The sequence below is a fragment of the Eulemur rufifrons genome, chromosome 17, assembly GCF_041146395.1.
Source record: "Eulemur rufifrons isolate Redbay chromosome 17, OSU_ERuf_1, whole genome shotgun sequence".
NCBI lineage: Eukaryota > Metazoa > Chordata > Mammalia > Primates > Lemuridae > Eulemur > Eulemur rufifrons.
This window is the reverse complement of record NC_090999.1, coordinates 77,501,740-77,521,247: the sequence shown is the minus strand read 5'-3', so window position 1 is coordinate 77,521,247 and position 19,508 is coordinate 77,501,740. Positions and strand designations below refer to the sequence as shown.

The 19,508-nt window shown below is 36.2% G+C and overlaps 1 protein-coding gene across 1 annotated transcript in view; it reads left to right on the top strand.

The window, feature by feature from the left end:
* TMEM232 (transmembrane protein 232) overlaps window positions 1-9,436 on the top strand; it is a 179,140-nt gene extending 169,704 nt beyond the window's left edge. The window contains exons 12-14 of the mRNA XM_069492237.1: window positions 3,269-3,362; window positions 7,047-7,214; window positions 9,377-9,436. Coding sequence (XP_069348338.1) covers window positions 3,269-3,362; window positions 7,047-7,214; window positions 9,377-9,436 — 322 coding nt within the window. The remainder of the gene's footprint in view (window positions 1-3,268; window positions 3,363-7,046; window positions 7,215-9,376) is intronic.
* The last annotated feature ends 10,072 nt before the right edge of the window (window positions 9,437-19,508 follow it).

Genomic DNA, 19,508 nt, shown 5'->3' with positions numbered 1-19,508 from the left:
TTGTGAAACTGACAAGATGTTAGGAGAAGATTTACATTTCACAGGAGCAGAGAGGATTCACAATTGAAAGTTTTCTAAAGTGAATGCTCTAAGAAAAGAGAGGTCAGGGGCGTATAGCCACGAAGACACCTGTCTAAAATTTCACCAAACTGAAGTGATTGTTCAGGTCATCTTGGTCACGTGGGCCTTAAATTCAATGACAGTATTCTTATATCCTCATAAGAAGTGTCCTTATAAGAAACAGAAAAAGAGAAGATACACAGAGTCACAGAAGGGAAAGGCCATGTGAAGACAGAGACAGAAATGGCAGTGATGTGTCTATAAGCCAAGGAATACCAAGGGTTTTCAACAACCACCGGAAGCTGAGAGATGTAAGGAACAGCTTTTCCCCCAAAACTTCTAGAGGAACCAGTGCCGCCAGCACCTTGATTTAGTATTTTTGGCCTCCAGAGCCATGAGAGAATGCATTTCTGTTTTGCTAAGCCTCCAAGTTTATGGTAATTTGTTAAAGCAGCCCTAGGAAGTTAATACACCATCTTTCTGGAAAAGTCTCCACCACTTCCCATTTAACTAAAGACATAAGATTCTACATCTCTTTTAATGCTTGACAAAACTGTCTTATCCCCCATTCGTTTTTCTTACAATTGATAGTACCAGCTAGAAGCCATGGCTTTCTCCTCTGAATTCTTTTAATAGTGGAGATGGTAAAGATATTACACCTGAAACTTTTTTAGTGTTTTATTCATGTCTAATCCCTTTTTAATCCTTGTGAAAACATAATAAGGCAGGTGCTATTATTTTTCTATATTAAGAATAAAGAAACTGAAGAACAGAGGGATTAAATAACACTAAATGGCAGAACTAAAATCTGCTTCAAGATCTCTCTGAGCACAGAGCCCATGTGCTCAAACATTTTACTGTTTACTTTTTATTTCACTGAATGTTTACCACTCTCATATACCATGTTCTCTTGTATTGTGGCTACCTGTGCATTTTTATTGTCAAGTACAAACTATTCAACTGAGGTAACTAGAAATCACAGGTGCACAAGGACGTCCACTTACTTTTCCCATTTTAAAGGTCTTTTGACATTATGTTGCTTGCATTTTTAAAAATTTAAACATATTATTTAAGAAAAAAAATTGGAAAACTTGCTTGAATACTTTTAACCTTTATATGATTTTAAGGTTATGTCTTATTTATCTTTTCACAGCATTTGGCACAATTCTTTGAATATTAAAAGTGTCCACATTTCATTGAATGGATATATTTAACCTAAGTCTCATCCCCTGTGTGTCCCCCAATGTCCCAGCTTCCTAGGGTCATATTTTTCTTTAATACAGCACTCTAATAGATTGACTAGAGGCCCTACTCTGCATGCAGTAAGCAGCTTAGTGCTTTTCTGCCACACAATACTTCTGAATATTATAGTTTGGGAGAGAGCTCCATTTAACCTTGTTGCCTGTCACTTCCATTGTTCTCCTTTGAACTTCTGCTGTCAACTCTGCTCTGCAACTTGTCTCCTGAGATTGCCATCTTGCTATATGGGATACTACTCTACTGACACAAAAGTGCTGTATGGTAGACTCTTATTGATGGCTTGGAAAATAAAGGGGATGAAAGCATATCATAGCCTTCATTTATTCATTCAATCATTCAGCAAACATACAAACATTCATTGAGTGTCCAGTGGCACTGTGCTGGGCACTGAGAAGACAATGATAAGCAATCAGGTAAAAGTCTCCATGATCACGTAGCTCATACTCTAATTAGAAAACATATGGCTCACACAGGCAGGTCACAAGCGTGGAATTACAACTGAGGTCAGAGTAACGAAGGAAATGTCCATGGTGGATTGAGAGCAATGGTAGCGGGCTTGAACAGAGAGCTGGAGGATGAGTAGGCAGTAACCCTCCCTGCAGCAGGGATAGAGGAGGAGAAAAGCATTAGAGAAAGAAATGACAGCCTGTGCAAACAAACAATAGTGGGGTGGAACAATTTGCAATCCAGCAACTGCAAGAAAGCCTGTTAGGGATACATAGACTCAAGCAAAGTAAGGAGAGAAATAATTCTGGAGAAACCGTGCAAAGCCACTTTAACAAATGCACAGTCTGCTTCAGGCTTCCTTAACAAACATGATCATAATTGTGAAGTTAATGGTGTTATATTGAATAGTTTGATATAGGAGATTAACATGATCCACTTTGTATTTTGAAAAAAAAAAAAAATCTGGCTACTTTTTAGAGACAAGAATAAAGTGGGTAAGGAATGGTGGATACAGAGATTCCAAACATGTGGCCTTCATTCAGGTGAGAGATGATGATGGTTTGGCCTAGGGAAGAGATGGTGGAGATGAAGATAAAGGAAATTTGTTTGAGAATCCTTTAGCACATAATAGAACAACAGGACCTGGTGAAATGAGGGGTGCAGGGGTGTCAAGAATGTGGAGCTTAGTGGAATGATATAGGCAGCAACTTGAAAAAAATAATGTTAGACATTCCAGTCTTAAAAATTAATCGGACTTTTGGATAGGCAAATTTCTCACTGGCTGTCTCTCCTTGGGTTCTTCCCTAAGACTTTCTCCTCTATACCCACTTTTCCTCCCTCAAAACCATCCTCTACCACCATCTCTTTACGTATTCCTGGACTCACATACTTTCTTCATCACTTTAATAGTACAATTAGTGTGTGGATTATTTAAACTAAATCTCCCTTAGTTTGAGGCCCAGCTTTGTACTTCCAAGAATTTCACTGAGCTATTGCTAAGCCATCTATCACATTTACACCCTCAGTAACACAGAGACCTTGGAGAAGTATTGAAATCAAATCTTTTTTAGCATATCTTCGATCAAATTCTTAGGTTTAGGCTTGCACCAGAACCTCCAGAGTTGTGGAGCTATGTGGGCTGGGCACGTTCATCTCTCCGCTGGGCGCCGTCTCCTTCAGACTTCCTTAAGCCCTTCATATCCCAGCATCTCATTCGCTGCTGACTAGCTGTAGTATTGACATCTGCTGAGAGAAGATTGCCCTTATATTATTTTCTAGTTTTAATGAATATGGCATACCCTACTCTCAAAAATGTCAGTTTTAGTCATCCAAGATGGTTTATAGAAACTAAAAGGTAACTTACAGTAGACTGCACTAAGTACTTTATGTTAACAATGTAGAATCAAAATGCTGAATGAATTGCAACTTACAAAGCTGTCTATTTCCAGGGATGATAAATATCTATACCTAATGTTGGATCTGTTCTTATTTTCCTTTTAAGGGAGCATCCTTCTTTAACAGAACTTCCCATGTTTCCATATCCAGATTTCTTCACCAAGGCAGATAAAGAGTTGGCAAAAATCATTGACCATCATGTAAGATTGATTTTTTAAAACAAGCCACAAAAGCTTTGTTCTTTAAAGGCACTTTGAATTATTAAGTGTGGTTCTGAGAGTGAAATATTAGCATGTGAAACTTAAAAGTAGAGCCCTGATTGGTCACTGCCAAACTGAATTATGTCTCATTATGCTGTCTGTTTACCTCAGTGCCTTCATTGGGTTACAGAAAATTTGGCCTTCTATCATTTGCAAAATACTAGTCCAGTCCTGTTTCCTGAATTAGTACTGATTTCTTGCGACAGGAGTCTGATATTGAACACTGAACACTGATTTCTTCTGCAATGTAGTTCTAATACCAGAACAAAAATCTTTTGGCTCAATTTTCAGTGACCATTCTTTACCCCTGACAGATCAGAAAGGTCTTTAATCACTCTGTTCTTACTATGAGTTAAACAAGCGGTGGCAATACAAGCCTATTCACATAAGACACTTTAATCCATTGTGCTATATTCAGTTGATAATTTCTTACCAAATGCACATCCTTTTATGTCTACTTTTTAGAAGTAGACTTGGACTAGGAGAGAAAGTACTTATTTTCAATATTTTTCTTTGAATACAAAATGGATTCAATAATATATATAATGTATTTAAACTAATTTTATGAATATTATCTATCAGATTGTAATTATATGGCCATGATTAATTTTTTCACATTTCATTTAATTAGTATTTTTTGATAAAGAATAAAGGATTATTTCATTTACTGATCATGTTAAATAGTTATTTACCACATAGTTAATATTTAAGCTACTCTAGCAATAGCTATAAATATTGGGGTTTAGAGACTGACTGATGATAACTTGGAATCACAAAATGAGAGCTGTAATATTGTTCTGTTATCCACAAATAAAGTTTTTGCTAAACCAATATATCATATACACAGGGCTTTCTAAAAAATTTCTAATGGTTTATAAATTTCAACATCTACATTTTCCTACTCACATTAACTAAATCATCTAGAATAGATTATAAGAGATAATAACTTGCTAACATTTATACACACACACACACACACACACACACACATATATATTCAGATAACTACTTTGGGCTGCCTAGAGCTAGTTAAAGAGACAGAGGACAGTATTTTGAGTGACAGAGAGAATAGGTTAGGAAATAGCTTCTAACAACCGTCATCTTTTCCTTTTTCCAAGGGTATAAGCATTATCTGAGTAATCTCTGCCATGGGCCTGCTTATATTGTAGCTAAAGAATGGTGAAGGAATCCTTTTTGAAAATATAGTTGAGAATTTATCCAAATCGTTTGATAAATGGCTAGCCTAATAAATAGTAAGTAGTTCATAGTATTGATTTGGGAAGGTTTATTGAAGTGTCTCTCTCAATATTATATTTTTAAAGAATTCACATATCATACATACCATTTCTTTTCAGAGGAGTGTAGCAATAGCGCTTTGTACTTATACTTCACACTTTACAAAGTGCTCTTATATTAATTAATTTCATCCTCACAATAGCACTGTAAGACATTTATTTACCCATAAGAAAAATAAAATAGTTGTTTACAATTCAGTTATTTGCTCCATGTATCAAGGTCAGTAAATGGTTGAGTCTATGCACAAAACCACATCTCTCTACTCAAAATTCCACTCTCCTTTTTACTTTCTCATAGACATTTAAGTTCTTGCTTTATAATCCCTAACCAGAATTTGGGGTGGGAGGGTGGGAATTGTAATATTGACAAAAAACAAAAGCACATTCCCACAGCTACAGGTATAATTCTCATTCTAAGCAACTGACTTTTGTTGAGTGGCTACAATATGCAAGAAATAGGAAAGATATCTCATTGCTTAGCTGATACACAGGTACCTTGTACATTACTGGTATTCCAGAGCATGATGAGTTAATGAATTGAATAAAGCAGTAAAAGGTGCTTCCATTTCCTACCAACTTCAATCATATATATAGCCCCCTAGCTACCACGACAGTAGTAACAGCATGTGAAAGTCCAGACAATATAATGATTTACCCAAATTGAACTTGTTAAGGTCAAGAAAAAGTTTACTTTGTTCCTGGCCTGATGAAGAGAAGAATTTTGATGAATTCTAGCCATACCAAATTCTAACGAGAAGAGCTGCCTCCTGCACCATAGTAATATGATAACCCTTCTTGGCTGCTTTCAAATGTATTGAAAGTTGTTTGGGAACAACTTTATGTTGTTTGGGAAACCAAAGAATTCAATTTTACCAACAGTTCTTAAGAATTAATTCTGTGTTGATTTTTCACAATGTAAAGAATAAAGTCATTAGATACATTAAAATCTTTCATATTAAGTAGATTAATGCTCTCTGTTTGTAGATCTTATCATTATAACACCAGCTAATACTTCTATGCTATAACATAAAATTGGTAGTTTTGTTAGGCAATTAGATTATTATTTAGTTTATTATATGAGAAAAATAATGTGTCTCAGTTGAGTATCATAGAACTCGTAGAATAAACCAAAGCATGAATTTCAGCCTGTGCCTGAAGGTTCTGGATGTTTTGCGTCAATTTTCTATATACTTCATACAAAAATGGTTTCTGAGAAACCAAACATATAACTATGTGTAGGTACAGTCTCAAGATAAGTACAGTTAACTTTTGTATTTCTTATGTCATTAAAATCTAACTGGGGATAAAATAAGTGGATATATTATGTTTTAATTTTTTAATATTTACTCTAGTACAAGTATGTTAATATTTTACAAAACTTTATTGCCTTCAGCAAAGCTGAGTGACCTCATACTGAGTTCTGCTTATTATTATTTGTATATCCCAGTTGTCAAAATAGTAGTCACAATCGCAGCACTGGTATATAGTGTAATCTATAAACTAATTGATAGGTTGCTAGTCTCAGTCTGGTCATTTGTGTATATGCATGAGCTGAGGGAGACAAAAAGAGCAGTGTTGGCAGTGTCCTAATTAGGAGTTTCTAACATTTCATGTTGGGAGTCATTCTTCCCTGAACCTTTTACCCAGCCTGAAAAGGGTTTATCATTTGTTTTTACCATGTCTCTCATCAAGTGTGTTAGAAGGAGAAAACAGTCCCTCAGGGTGACGTTTGGTTGATTTATTGTCATTAGTTCCAACACTGTTGCCCACTCCTAAGACTCTTGCCTTCAGATATTTTGTTATTGTCATGAATTAATATGGCCATTTGAGATGGACCTCTTACAAGTGTTTTTACTGGTCTGCATAGTAAGTTAGTCTGACCATTAATTTCATTTTCAACCTCATATGGAATAGTATCATAGTTTTTGCTTTTCTCTTTAATTGGTATTTTTTGTGTTTTTTTCTTCTTATTTTGTTGTAGCTTTGTTTTTTCATTTTATGACCCATGCTGTCATATAAATGCCAATATTGATAAAGAAAGTAAAAATCTTTGGGATATAGAAATATAAAGCATATTATTTCTTTGTTTCAATGATTTGTTATCTTTAAAAACTATTAAGAGGGAATTCTGTTTTGTGGGACTTATACACATTCTAATAGGTGGCACATATATTTTTCCAGTATGTTAGAGTGTAAAATTTCTGAGGAATGTCTGCAAAAAAAACTTAAGAGGATAATTGGATAAGAATCTGCATTTTGAAAAGCTAAATTGATATGTATATTTTTTCATGGAAAATCATATGTAAATGAAGTTTTATTTCCATAACAGTGGCAGGAAGAACTAAAGGTCAGACAGAGAGAAGATGCAATATGTGAGGCCCAAGAACTTAAAGATAAAGAGTTAGAGAAGAAAAATCACTTCCAAGAAATTATGAAGAAAAGAGAAGAGAAACTGCATAAGCAAACCAAACCCTACGAGCTTCCTCCTAGGACTGAAGTAACTTCATTAGAAAAAAAAATGACACCCCCAAAAATTGATGTCTACATGCCAGAAATTCATAACCCAAAAGATACCAAGATATCTATGTGTTAGGAGAATTTGTTTGTAATTAACTTGAGGCATTTTGTTAGAAAAGAGTTGTTATTCTAGTGCAAGTTGTTTAATAGTCATTTCATAGTCCTAAATTAATAGTCAACTCTTAATCACACTTGAGTGAAGTGATTTCACCAGTTAAAAATTTCCAAGACAACAGCCAGTGCTTTTCTCGATTGATTATCTCATTATTGTACAGCATACTTGATAACTGATTCTCAGAGGGTTGATATTCATTGGACGGTCAGAAGAAAATGAATTGCAACTTAATTAATGAGTCCCTGTGTAAGAATTATTTCTTGAAAATAGAATGAAGAAAAGCCGATACTCCTATAATCACTATTATTCAAATAAAAAAGCTATGAGAGCTCTTTTGATTTGCATTTTAGAATCAATTTATGCCAAACCAAATCCTGTATCAGAAACATGAATTTGATAAATTACCGTGTATAAGCAAATCTAGAAAGGCCAGTTATCTTAGATTGGATTGATCTTTAATGGATGTCAGAGGAGAGTCCTGAGTGACAGTGGTTTTATTTTTCCCTGTGAGTCTATGAGAATGCGTTTGGATCATCCTGGAGGATCCAGTAGCACCGATGGAAAGGATTCATCTGTCCAGTCGGGAGTCATTTTATAAATGGCACCTCACTTTATCTGAAGCTCTCAGTCTATGGGTAAAAGTAACAGTGTGGAGTGGTTGTGATGTCTTATATTTCTTTTCTGAAAAATATAGATTAAAAACTATACTTCAGTTTCATGCAGGTAGCTTGGGGGTTCTCAGGAGACAGGTACTTTCTCAGGGGTATCAAACTCAAATGACTGCACAGGTCAGGAAGGTAGCATAAATCAGTGGAGGGGGCTAGGAAATACCTATCCTATCTAAAGAAGGTTCCCACCACTCACTACATTCTGAAATGTAAGTCCAATATTGTTAGACAATCCAGTCTTTCAAGAAGAAGCTTTCAAAGGGATTATTTTTAAAAATCAAAATTGCTAAGTTTCAAAATGTTGGCAAGTAATTTTTTTTTAAATCACATTTTTAGGTTAAATTTGACACGCAGGCCACAAGTTTGTGACCTGTATTATGTGAATTTAAGACATCATTCTTTGCTTAAGATAATACCACAATGGTAGAAAACCGTTGGGAGCAGGTTCCTGTTTTGATTCCCTATATAACTTATTCAAACTTGTTTCTCTTCCCAAACCTTTTGCCTCATCCTTGTGTCCTCATACAGAGAATATGCAAGTTCTTGGAAATAATGTCTTCCAATTCACCTTTCCAAATTCCTTCATCTTTGCTTTTTTCACACATGGGGAAAAAAAAAATCTATCTTATAGAAAACCAGCCAGTCCCTTTTCTCTGAACCCTATCCCTTCCAAAATCTTGTTCCATCACCTATTCACTATCTCCTTCTAAGTCTGTCCCCATTACTCACCAAACTACTCTTTCATTATGGCCACCGGTGACACGAGCCTTACCAAACCCTGACTGTCCTTTTAGGTTGTAATCTTTCTATCGGTTTGCAGGGAGATGTAACCACTGGACTGTAAGATATAGGGAAGGGATTCTGAAAACCTAACAAGTGCTACTTACCAGAATTTCAACAAATCCTGCCATTTCAGCCTCACCTTTATAGAAGGAAGGCTGGCCACCAATTTCTGAAACTTCCTGGCATTGTGAGGGATGATCTAGTCTGCCTTAAGGCTTCCCTACCACAGAGTGAGGCTCATTTTTTCTTTACTCTGCTTCGTCTGTTTCTATTTTTTTACCCTCTATCTTACTTTCACAATTTTATTAATATTTTCAATGTGCTATTATCTTTTCTCCTGATGTATTCATGTCTTAAAAAAAAAAAAAAACTTTTGCTATCATATTAGTAGTGGTTTGGAAGGGAGGGAATAAAAGAATCTATACATAGATCTATGGAGAAAGAGGGAGGATTATATTAATACTTTTATTTTTAAATTTTTCTTTAAAATCCTTAAAATTTGGCAACACATCTCTCATGGTCTTCTTCCTATGTCTCTGATTCTCCTAAAATGTTACCAAAATTTGTGGCTTGTAGATCCAGGGTCACGTTCTTGTTATGCCTCCTACCAGCTATGGAACATTAGCAAGTTCCTGAACCCACCTGCACTTCAGTTTACTCCTTTACAAAATGGACACAGTTTATGTAAAGAGTGGTATCGGTAAGAAGCTAATTAGGAAAAAAAGAACCCGTCAGCCATTTTAACAGAGAAAATTTAATGTAAGGAATTGTTTTCAAAGGTGTTAGAGAACTCAGAAAATGAAAAGGGGACATAGAAATAACCCAGAAACAGGAACTACAGGAAACTGCTACCACGTTTGGAGCAGCAGCAGAGAGAAGAGGTCGGGATTATTAGACTCCAGAGCTTGCAGGAAGCACCTCACACAGTGGGGCTGAGATCCGTGATGGGGAGACACGGCCCCGTTATTGCTGGTCTTTCTGCGGGAGCACAGCCCAGCTGGTTCTGCAAGTGCAGGGCAAAAATGGAAACTGGAACAGATTGTCTGTTGCTGAAACCACACTGTCGGGCAGAGCAAGCAAACAGGAAGAATCACGTATTTGCCTCCTCCCCTTCTTGGAACCCTTCCTCATCTGCTTCCTGTTCTCTAGAATCACAAAGCAGAGGATAAAAAGGGTGGGTTTCAAGCTGAAATACACTAGCTAAGTAACGGGAGAAATGTGTGAGCACAATGGTGAGAACATATTAGACTCTGCAGTGAAAGTTAACTCCTCCTTCTTTTCTTTAGCATCTTAGGCCCTTTTTTCTGCAAGCTTTACCAGGACCCCCAAATAAATACATAAATATAAATGAGAAGAAAGCATCACTATTTGAATTAATCTAAATGGCTTAAAAAGAAACTTTACTATAATTTTTTATAACTAGCCCTTAATTCTTCCACTAAGTACTTAATTTAACTGAAACACAACTGGAATTCTTTGTAATTTATGTTAGCGTTAACTTTGCTTCAAACATTGCCGAGTTCTGTGAGTCTCAGGCTGAGCTGGGTACCACATGGATCCTTGCAGCTACTCTCTTGTTACTCAGCTTATGATTTCTCAGCCTTAGTTACTTATTTTCCCATTCTTTCCACTTTAAGTTGGTATGAGGAAGAAAGAAAAAGAGAAAGATATTCCATGTTTATCTACTCCATACAGCTTTTAGTCACCTTAAATACCTCTACTGTTAGGCAATGTTAACCTATCTCAGGTCTAAAATCCTTTCTGTCTAAAACTTGTTACCATGCTACTTTACCATCTATGTTTAATTTTATTTTGAAAGAATAAACTCAGGTCTTCCTGCATTCATTTATTATAGATTCTCTGTAGGTTTCTCTTAATAACAACCAAAGCAAATTCTTTTTCACACAACCTACCTCATAGAGCTTTTACCTTATTAGTAATGAAATACTCATATTACTTTTAGCTAGTTTCACTAGAGTGTTAGAAATTAAAAGACATTTTAGGGGGAGAGAAAAGAAAAGAAAAATACTGGAGTAAATTCTGAGTAACACAAACATGAAAATAAGCATTTCTTTTATAGCAATTAAAAAAAAAATAAAGCAGATTGAATGATTCACAGAGGTTGGTGGGAGTATACCAAAGAGAAGTTTAAGGAAGAAAAGTTCTGAAACAAGTATTTTTGCTCAAGCATTGGTGAGTGAGTGTTTAGAGAAAGGGGACATACAGAGGTTACAGACAAAAATAACTCATTCCAGCAATTTTAGAAACTTTATAGTAATGTTTAGCTATTATAATTCAAGTAATTGATTCTTCTGCTTCTATCAGTAAAAACTCTCTCTTTCTACCAGTTAACTGTTTTTTTGAGTGTCCTTTTTCATATTTTTAAACTTATCATATCAACAAATCCAAACAAAGTTACAGTGTATTGTCAATAAATTCTCATATTGCTTAAAACCCATAAATTAGCAAATGTAGTTCCTTCTTTCATATACCACCATAACTATACCACTGTGTTCTCACCACATGGTTATAGAGCAGAGTTTTTTGACATTTGGATCTGGATAATTATTTAATATGGGGGCTTTTCTGTGAATGTTAAGCTTTTAAGCATCGTCTCTGGTCTCTATCCTCTAGATGTAGAAGCAGCCCCACCTCCCCCACCCCTGTGAGTTGTGACATAAAAAAGTACCCTACGGGGTGAAATTGCTCCTAGTTGTAAACAAATATTCTATAGCTTCCAGGAACTCAACTTCCAAATTTCAGAGTTAGCTGCTTGGGGATTGCTTTCAGGTTGCTTTCAAATTTTGTCCAGCTGCTCACACAATAAGCTTTTGCTGTGGGTCAGCCAGAGATTCTCAATTAAAATCACTGTAGATCTCATGAAGCCTTTTTATTCCTCCTCACATCTCAATTTGCTGAAGTAAATGAACAAGAACATCCCTATTTTGTTTTTACATGTGATTAATCGATGACATTTATTACCTCCTCTGTGGGCTAAATCCAAAGGAAGATAAGGAGTTGTGAAAATCTGTTGTGCCAATGCCTATAATAAAAAAGACATGTCTAGTAATAAATTCAGTCCACACTACGCTTCTCAACCTTAAGCAGCCCACTGGACACTTAAGAATTTGTAAGGCTCCTTGCACTAATTTTAACTATTTTTCTCTGATATATGGGTTGTGTTTGTAAACTTAAAGCAAAACACACTTTAAATTATCACCTTCTGTAACATAAGCTCGTATTATTTGTATAGTTTTGCAAATTTTGTTGATGACTTGGTTACTTTTGAGCCACGTGCATTTTTCATGGTGACATAGATTTCAAGGATAATTTGGCTTTAATGTTATTCAAGCTCACTTTCCTCCAATCGTTCTAGCTAAGGGACCTATTTACATAATACCTAGTGCCTTGTTATTTTTTCTATTCCTGCTTCACTGGAAAATCAAAAATAAGCAAAAAGAAATGTATTACCAAAATGTTTTTAGTTGAAGGATCTCTTCGGCATACAACTTCCCAGTGAAATTTCCCAACCTGACTCTATTTTGGAAAATGCAGGATCCTCTTTTATGACTTATTGAGTAAAGTATAGGTCAAATATTTCAGAACCACCAATGCAACGTCTTTTATACATAGTCAGATAATTGGAAATCTAGTAATGCTTTGAATAGTGCTTCAAATAATGAAGAAATTGAAAAAAAATCTGAACAGACCAATCTCTTAATATATAGGTCCAATTTTTCATTTGACTTCCCAGTTAAAAGCTTCATAATCAAAAGCGATGCTAGAAGACACATACACTAGAGTTTCTTCCATAACATACATCCTCCAACACTATAGCTAGGTTGTGAGACTGAAGGCCTTAAAGAAGAGGAAAGGAAGACAGGCTCTTAAGAAAAGTCTCAACCTATCCCAACCGGAGAGATCAGAGAGATTGTAGGAGGAAGAGAGTTAGAATAGAAAGATAGATTTGAGGGTGCTTCTACCCCTTTCCTCAAGAAAAGCAGGGGAAGAGGGGAGTCCAGGGGAGTCTAGAAACATCCAGGTAGATATGAAGCCTGAGCATATCAAGTTAGTAGCATTAGCTCCTATACTACTGAGGAACTGAGAAGTCACTACGAGAGGTCTTGTACCCAAACATTTCCAAAGACACATGCAGTTGTCAAAGTGAGATGAGAAGCAGATGATAGGAGACAGGTCTCCTAAGCCCAAGTAGCCAGAGAGGATTAGGTCTACTCCAGAGCACATTAGTGAGAAAGCACACCCATTCATCCATTCTGCATTAGCGGCTAGGGTGAAGTCAGAGGACACTGGGAAGATTTAAGGACCCAGGCTCCCATCTACTGCCTTACACAGGCCATAACTTTCCCTATAGATCCAAGGCCCATCTTGGAAGAGAGTGAAGGGAAGAGAAATTTGAAAGGCAAAGAAGTTATCCCAAAGAAAACAAGTTAATATTTAAAAGATCTCTTGATTTCCTAGATGTGGATAATTTTAAAACTGAGTCACTAAGCTTCATCTTTGCCCTGCTCCAAGTAAACCAGCAGAGGGAGCATCGTGAGGACAATCAAAGCGGTTTTATAAAACTTTAGAAAATAAACTTTCTCTTTATATTTAAAGTGTAGTGTAAAATTGAATTTGCATCCTTGTAACGTATATATGAAACTGATGTTTCAACATATATAGATAGATGGAAATAGAGATATATAACCTAAACATTTATACATCAATCTTATACATGCATTCGTGTGTCCATTCATTCAGAAAATATTTATTGATTGCCCGCTGAGTTCCAGATGCTCTCTTAGTCACTGGGGATATATCAATGAATCAATGAACATGACAGAAAATATAGTATTCTACCCAGTAAAAAGTAACATGTGTATAAAACAAGCAAAAATTAAAATATGTTATTTCAGGAAGAGATAAGTGTGGAAAAAAATAAAACAAGGTAAGAAGAGAATGATGAGGGAAAGTCTGTTTTAGACTGGGTCAGCCAATATGACCTTTCTTAGGATTTCAACAAAAATCAGAATGATGTTAAAGAGTCATCTGACAGGAAGGAAGCTTCCAGGAAGTGTTAGCAGCACCTACAGTGTTTCGGTTTTCCCCCTTCGGAACAATTGATGTTCAAAATGGTGGGTCATCTGTCACCCTTGGCTCACTTAATAAAAATGCTGGACTTAAGAAGATAAACCTTTTCTATTTTGAGAGTTTGAGATTTTAGTTATGTGTTACTACAGAATAACCCAGCCTATCCTGATGGGATAGGAGTAAGTTTAGTAAGCTCAAAGAAGAAAAAGAAGGTGGGGAGATGGAGGCGATGTCCAAGAGGGGTGGAAAGGAGATAAAATTGGAGAGGTAAGTTTGAGCCAGATCATGTAACTATGAAAGCCATTGGATTTTTTACTAAGAGTGGTGGGAAGTTATTGTAGGAGGATGATGAAACAAACAACTTTAGCTTAATCTATAATGCTTTGAAACTTATATTAAAAATGTAATGATTTCTTTCTTTTGAAATTGATGTTTAATACACCAAAGGCTTAGTATACTTTTCTAAGAACTTAACACACCATAAAACTGTGATTTTAGGAGATGAAAAGATTTCAAATTAAACCTAATACCTTGGATAAATTACAGCATAAAATAAAGATGGATCTTGGCATCTTTCCATTGGAAACATTTAGAAATATATGAAATGCATAAAATTAACTTTATAAAAGTTTAAACCAAATAACAAAAACTTTTTAAAGCTAACTCAAGAGTCTTAACATTTTGTTGGAAAAAGATGGGTTATGAATAAAGATACACCCAACTTTACGCTACAGAAGATTCCTTTTCCTGTCGTTGTTGCTCTGTTCAAAAAAAGGGGAAGAGTTTGGCCACTTTCTTGTTACTATTAAGTTGATACAGTGGCCTTAATTTTTGTCTTCTCCATGAGAAAGTCGCATATTTAACATATCAATGGTCATGATTGCTTCCACCCAAGCAAGAGAGGTGGAAATTGAAGTAGTGGCATGATGGAGCACTCACAATACCTATGTGCAGGTGTTTCAGTGGTTTTCATTCACTTCATAGCTGCCATATCAATGGCAAGGAAAATAGATTTGATTGGATTTGGCAATAGCTTCCCTCTAACAATATTTTCAAGGGATGGGATTTTTCAGGGTTGAATTCCCAATTATTTCCTGTTGTAAGATGCAGGATAAAACAAGGTCTCCAGAATCCAATGTAATTAGTCCTTCTATTGACTTGTGCTTTTAATGTTAAAATCATATTCCTTTGGGGGGAGAATGGGCAAATACCAGTCTTTCACATTTATACACTAATATCCTTGAAATCTGAGTGAATTTGTTTGGTAACTTATTTCTGTGTCTCTGAGATCAAAGGTCTGAAGAGCTCTGAGATCAAAGCACTAAGGAGATAGGACACAGGATGTAACATAAGTGTTATTTTGAAATATTAAACTAATATATATTGTGCATTTTATTCTTCCTAGCATAAATAACATTTCTTTATCATCATTTAAATATTATAGTACTCAAAGAGAAGGGGGTACACCATGTTCATAGCAGCCTTATTCACAATAGCCAAAAGGTGGAAGCAACCCAAGTGACCCTCAATGGATAAATGTATAAACAAATGTGCTATATACATACAATGGACTATTATTCAGCCTTAAAAATGAAAGAAATTCTGACACATTCGTAATATGGATGATCCTGGAGGACATTATTCTAAGTGAAATAAGACAATCACAAAAAGACAAATACTGTATGATTCCACTTACATGATACATGAGTCAAATTCATAGAAACATAAAGTAGAATGAATGGTGCTTTCCAGCAGCTGGGGAAAGGAGAAATGGGGAATTGTTTAATGTATAAAGACTTTTAGTTTTGCAACATGAAAACTTCTGGAGATTGATTGCTCAACAATGTGAATATACTTGACACTACTGATTTATATCCTTAAAACTAGTTAAGATGCTAAATTTATGTTTGTGTATTCTACTTTAATTAAAAATAAATATATAAAATATATTTTAAAAAGGGAAGGGGATGGTGAATATTCTATTGAGAAGAGGAAAGTAAGAGGATCCTTCTTTGTAGGAAAATGAAGAAAGTACACATTACAAGATATCACATCATTGAATACCTGGTAAAGCATGGAAAAAAGAAAAGAGAAACATTGGTATGAAAGAGAGCTCCAATACACATATTCTTATTTCCTCTCTGGAAACATATCCTGACATAAACATCCAGGAGGAGTATAGGAAGAGGGGGAGCATCAGGGAAGCTGGAGAAAAAGTGCCCCTAGGGCAGACTAGAGGGGCAGAGGTCTCTAGAACTCCACATCCCTTTCATCCAACATGGCACTGGAATGTTTTTGCAGCATTTGCAAAGGAAATACTGGCTGCATGAGTCTGAGATACTCCTCACCACCCTGTGTGAGGGCCAGGGATGGAGAAGATCTCACATGCCGAAAGGTTTTTAGAAAGGATGCTAATAGAATGTCCTGAGAAACAAATGGGGCCTATAGCCACCATCTGGGAGAAGCAGAGCAACATCATGGTAAAGAAAGAACACAAACTCTGGAGCCTGGAATTGATTTCTGGCTTCCACACCTTTAAGCAATACAAATTCGAACAAGTTGATTCACCTCTCTGCACAATTTCATTCTTAAAATGTGGTAATGATAATACCTGTGTCACTTTGTTGCTTTAGGATTAAATGAGTTTATACATATGCACATCTTAGCCCAATACCTGACACATAGGCCCTCAATAAGTATTAATCATTATTTTTTGTTATTATTTTTGAAAAGGAATATGAGGAGAGAAATCAAAATATAAATTTCTATACACTGCCTAAAGAAACTAAGTCACCCAACTTCAAACGGAAAGCCTAAAGCTTCTACCGTCTGCCATCCAATTGATTGTCAGTTAGAGAAAAACATCAGCTCAATTATTAGGAAAAAAATGATAAAGCTTTTTTTTCGGTACAATGAGCATAGAGTTCACAAATTTTTGATCCTACTATACAAGGGATCCTCCAGTATTCCTAAACTATGTGCCTGTACTTAACATTTGTGGATCTGAGACAAGGATACAACTAGAAGCCCATATAGCATATGCATAAGTACTTAAATGATACAAATCAAACCAATAGACTGTTAAATAAAAACGTTGTATCCTTTTATTTTGAAAACTATACCTTTAGAATGAACTGGAAAGCCATACTCAAAGTTAGACTGAGCATGGAGTTCCATACCAGAACCTGGTGAGGCAGGAAAGCAGGCTGTGCTGCTAGCTGCCTCCAACCCATCCCCTGCTCTTCCCTCTGTCTGGCTGTGTCCTGCATGAGGCCTAATGCACATGAATTGTTTTCAGACTCACCCATGTGATCAGGCTGTATATACTCCTGTAAACAGGCATTCCTTGCCCACCCCTCAGGCCAAGGGATGCAGACCTCAGTGATGTAGGCTGGTCTTCCAGGTACTTGAAATATACTGCATTTGGGAAAGGGGATTGGGCTTTAGGTGAGCATATTTATAAACCAAATAAACTTTCCCTAAATAGAGTGCTTTCCTTGGCCAGAGTGCCAGAGCAGGATTCACTGATGTCTGGGGCCCAGAGTTAGTGATCTTCTTGCCTGCATCTATGAGTGACAATGTGCACCAGGAACTGAATCCAAATCCCTCAGTTACAACTAGGAGAATCATCCAAAGTTAGAGACCACCCCAACCCTGAAAAAGAAAGAATATATAAAGGGATAAAAAAAAAATACTCAACAGATGGAGAAATGGTAGTGGCATAGAAAGTTATCTCTAAGGCCTTCTTGAAATCAGGCATTTTGAAAAGAATGGACCTCTTCCAGAAAGAGAAACCCAGCTCCAGCAACAGCAATCAGACTGTGAAAGTGGTGACCAGGGATATGCTGTTTTCCATTCATTCTAAGAAGCACATTTATTTTAGATTTTTATATCTTAAAATTGGGATGTTTCCTACAATTGATGGTATTTTACAATTGCTATCAGCCAAGTAACAGTTGTGACATGGTTGTCAGGGCCAGTGCACGCACAAACTTGATCGTAGCTGTTCACAACTAACCTCACTTCACATGAGCTTCACAGAGTATGTTGGCTCTGTACAAATTGTATTAAATTGCTACTTAAAATGTCTTCAAAAAGATTACATTATGACTTGGCACTAAAACAAGTTAGTTTGTGTGCAGGAAGACACAGAAACAGACACCAGGGCATAAATTTGATGTTAGTGAAACAAATGTTCATTATTGAAAGAATAACTCAAACTTCATATTTGTTTGCAAAGTAATAATAAATTAAATTATGAAACTTAAAATAAAGATAGCCATAAATAGATGAATCTGTGTGGCATTTTGCTACTGAGTCTATTGTTAGTTATTACTACCATAATGTTGCATAACACCAACCCAAAACTCAATGGTTTAAAACAACTCATCTATTATCATGTATGTGTCTGCAGGTCTGGTGTGGTTCAGCTGGTCTTGGTGAAAAGTTGCCTAGAGAGCTTGGCTTCCCATGTTTCTGATCCACCTGGCTCTCATTCTCCACTTGGGCCCAGCAGGCTAGCTGGACATGTTCTTCTCTTGGTGATGGCCAAATTCAAAAAGAACAAGTGACAATATTCAAGGTCTTTTAGGGTCCTGGTTTGGAACTAGCACACTATCGGTTCTACTTCATTCTACTGGACAAAAGAAGTCATATAGTATATTAGCAAGGATTCAACCAGACAAGTACCACCAGTAGGAGATATATATTAAGATATTTATTATGAGGAATTGACTTATGAAATTGTGGGGTCTTTCTAGGCAACTCTGAAATCCATAGGGCAGGCTATCAAAAGGGGCAGATGAGAACTCTTGGGCACAGACTGAAGCTGTGAATTCCACAAGCAGAATTTCTTCTTTGTTTTAAAGGCCTTCCAACCAACTGAATCAGACCCACCAGGATTACCTAGGATAACATCCCTTATTTAAAGTGAATGATGGATTTTGAACTTTAATCACATCTATGAAGAACCTTCATAGCAAAACCTAGATTAGTATTTTATTGGCTAACTAGTTACTGTTATCAAGTCAAGCGATCCTTGAAAAAGCCAGGGTTTGGAGAAATATTCCTTGCCTCATTGGCAAATAGAACTGCACAGTTCCATGTTCTGTGAAAGGACCATATATGCAAAACAACCCCCAAATGCAGAAGGAGCCATGAAACTAAAGAACAAAGCAAACAAATTCAGTTTGTCAGTGTAAAGTGATTTATTAAGGAACTTAAAGACAGAAGTGTGGTCTTGGGTGGCAACAAGACAGGTACCTCTCCACACTGTTATCCCCAAGACTGAGGGCTTATATTCCACAGGGAAAGGGTGTATGAATGCAATAGACACAACTAAGGACAACCCTCTAGAACAGCCAAGATTGCTGCATGCATCATAGTCTATAATTTCTGTGAAACACCAAGGTCATTTTGCTCTAAAGGCAGGATTTATGGTGAGTACGTGTTCTTATACTTAGAACAGTAAACGAAGCAGGGATCAGGAGGCATTAGCAGGGCTGGGGTTAATCAGAAGACAATATGGCATATTAGCACCCAAGATGGACTCACTTTTGTCTCCACATTCCATAATAAAGAGGATGGATATATGAGGCAGGAGTAAAGCAATGGGACA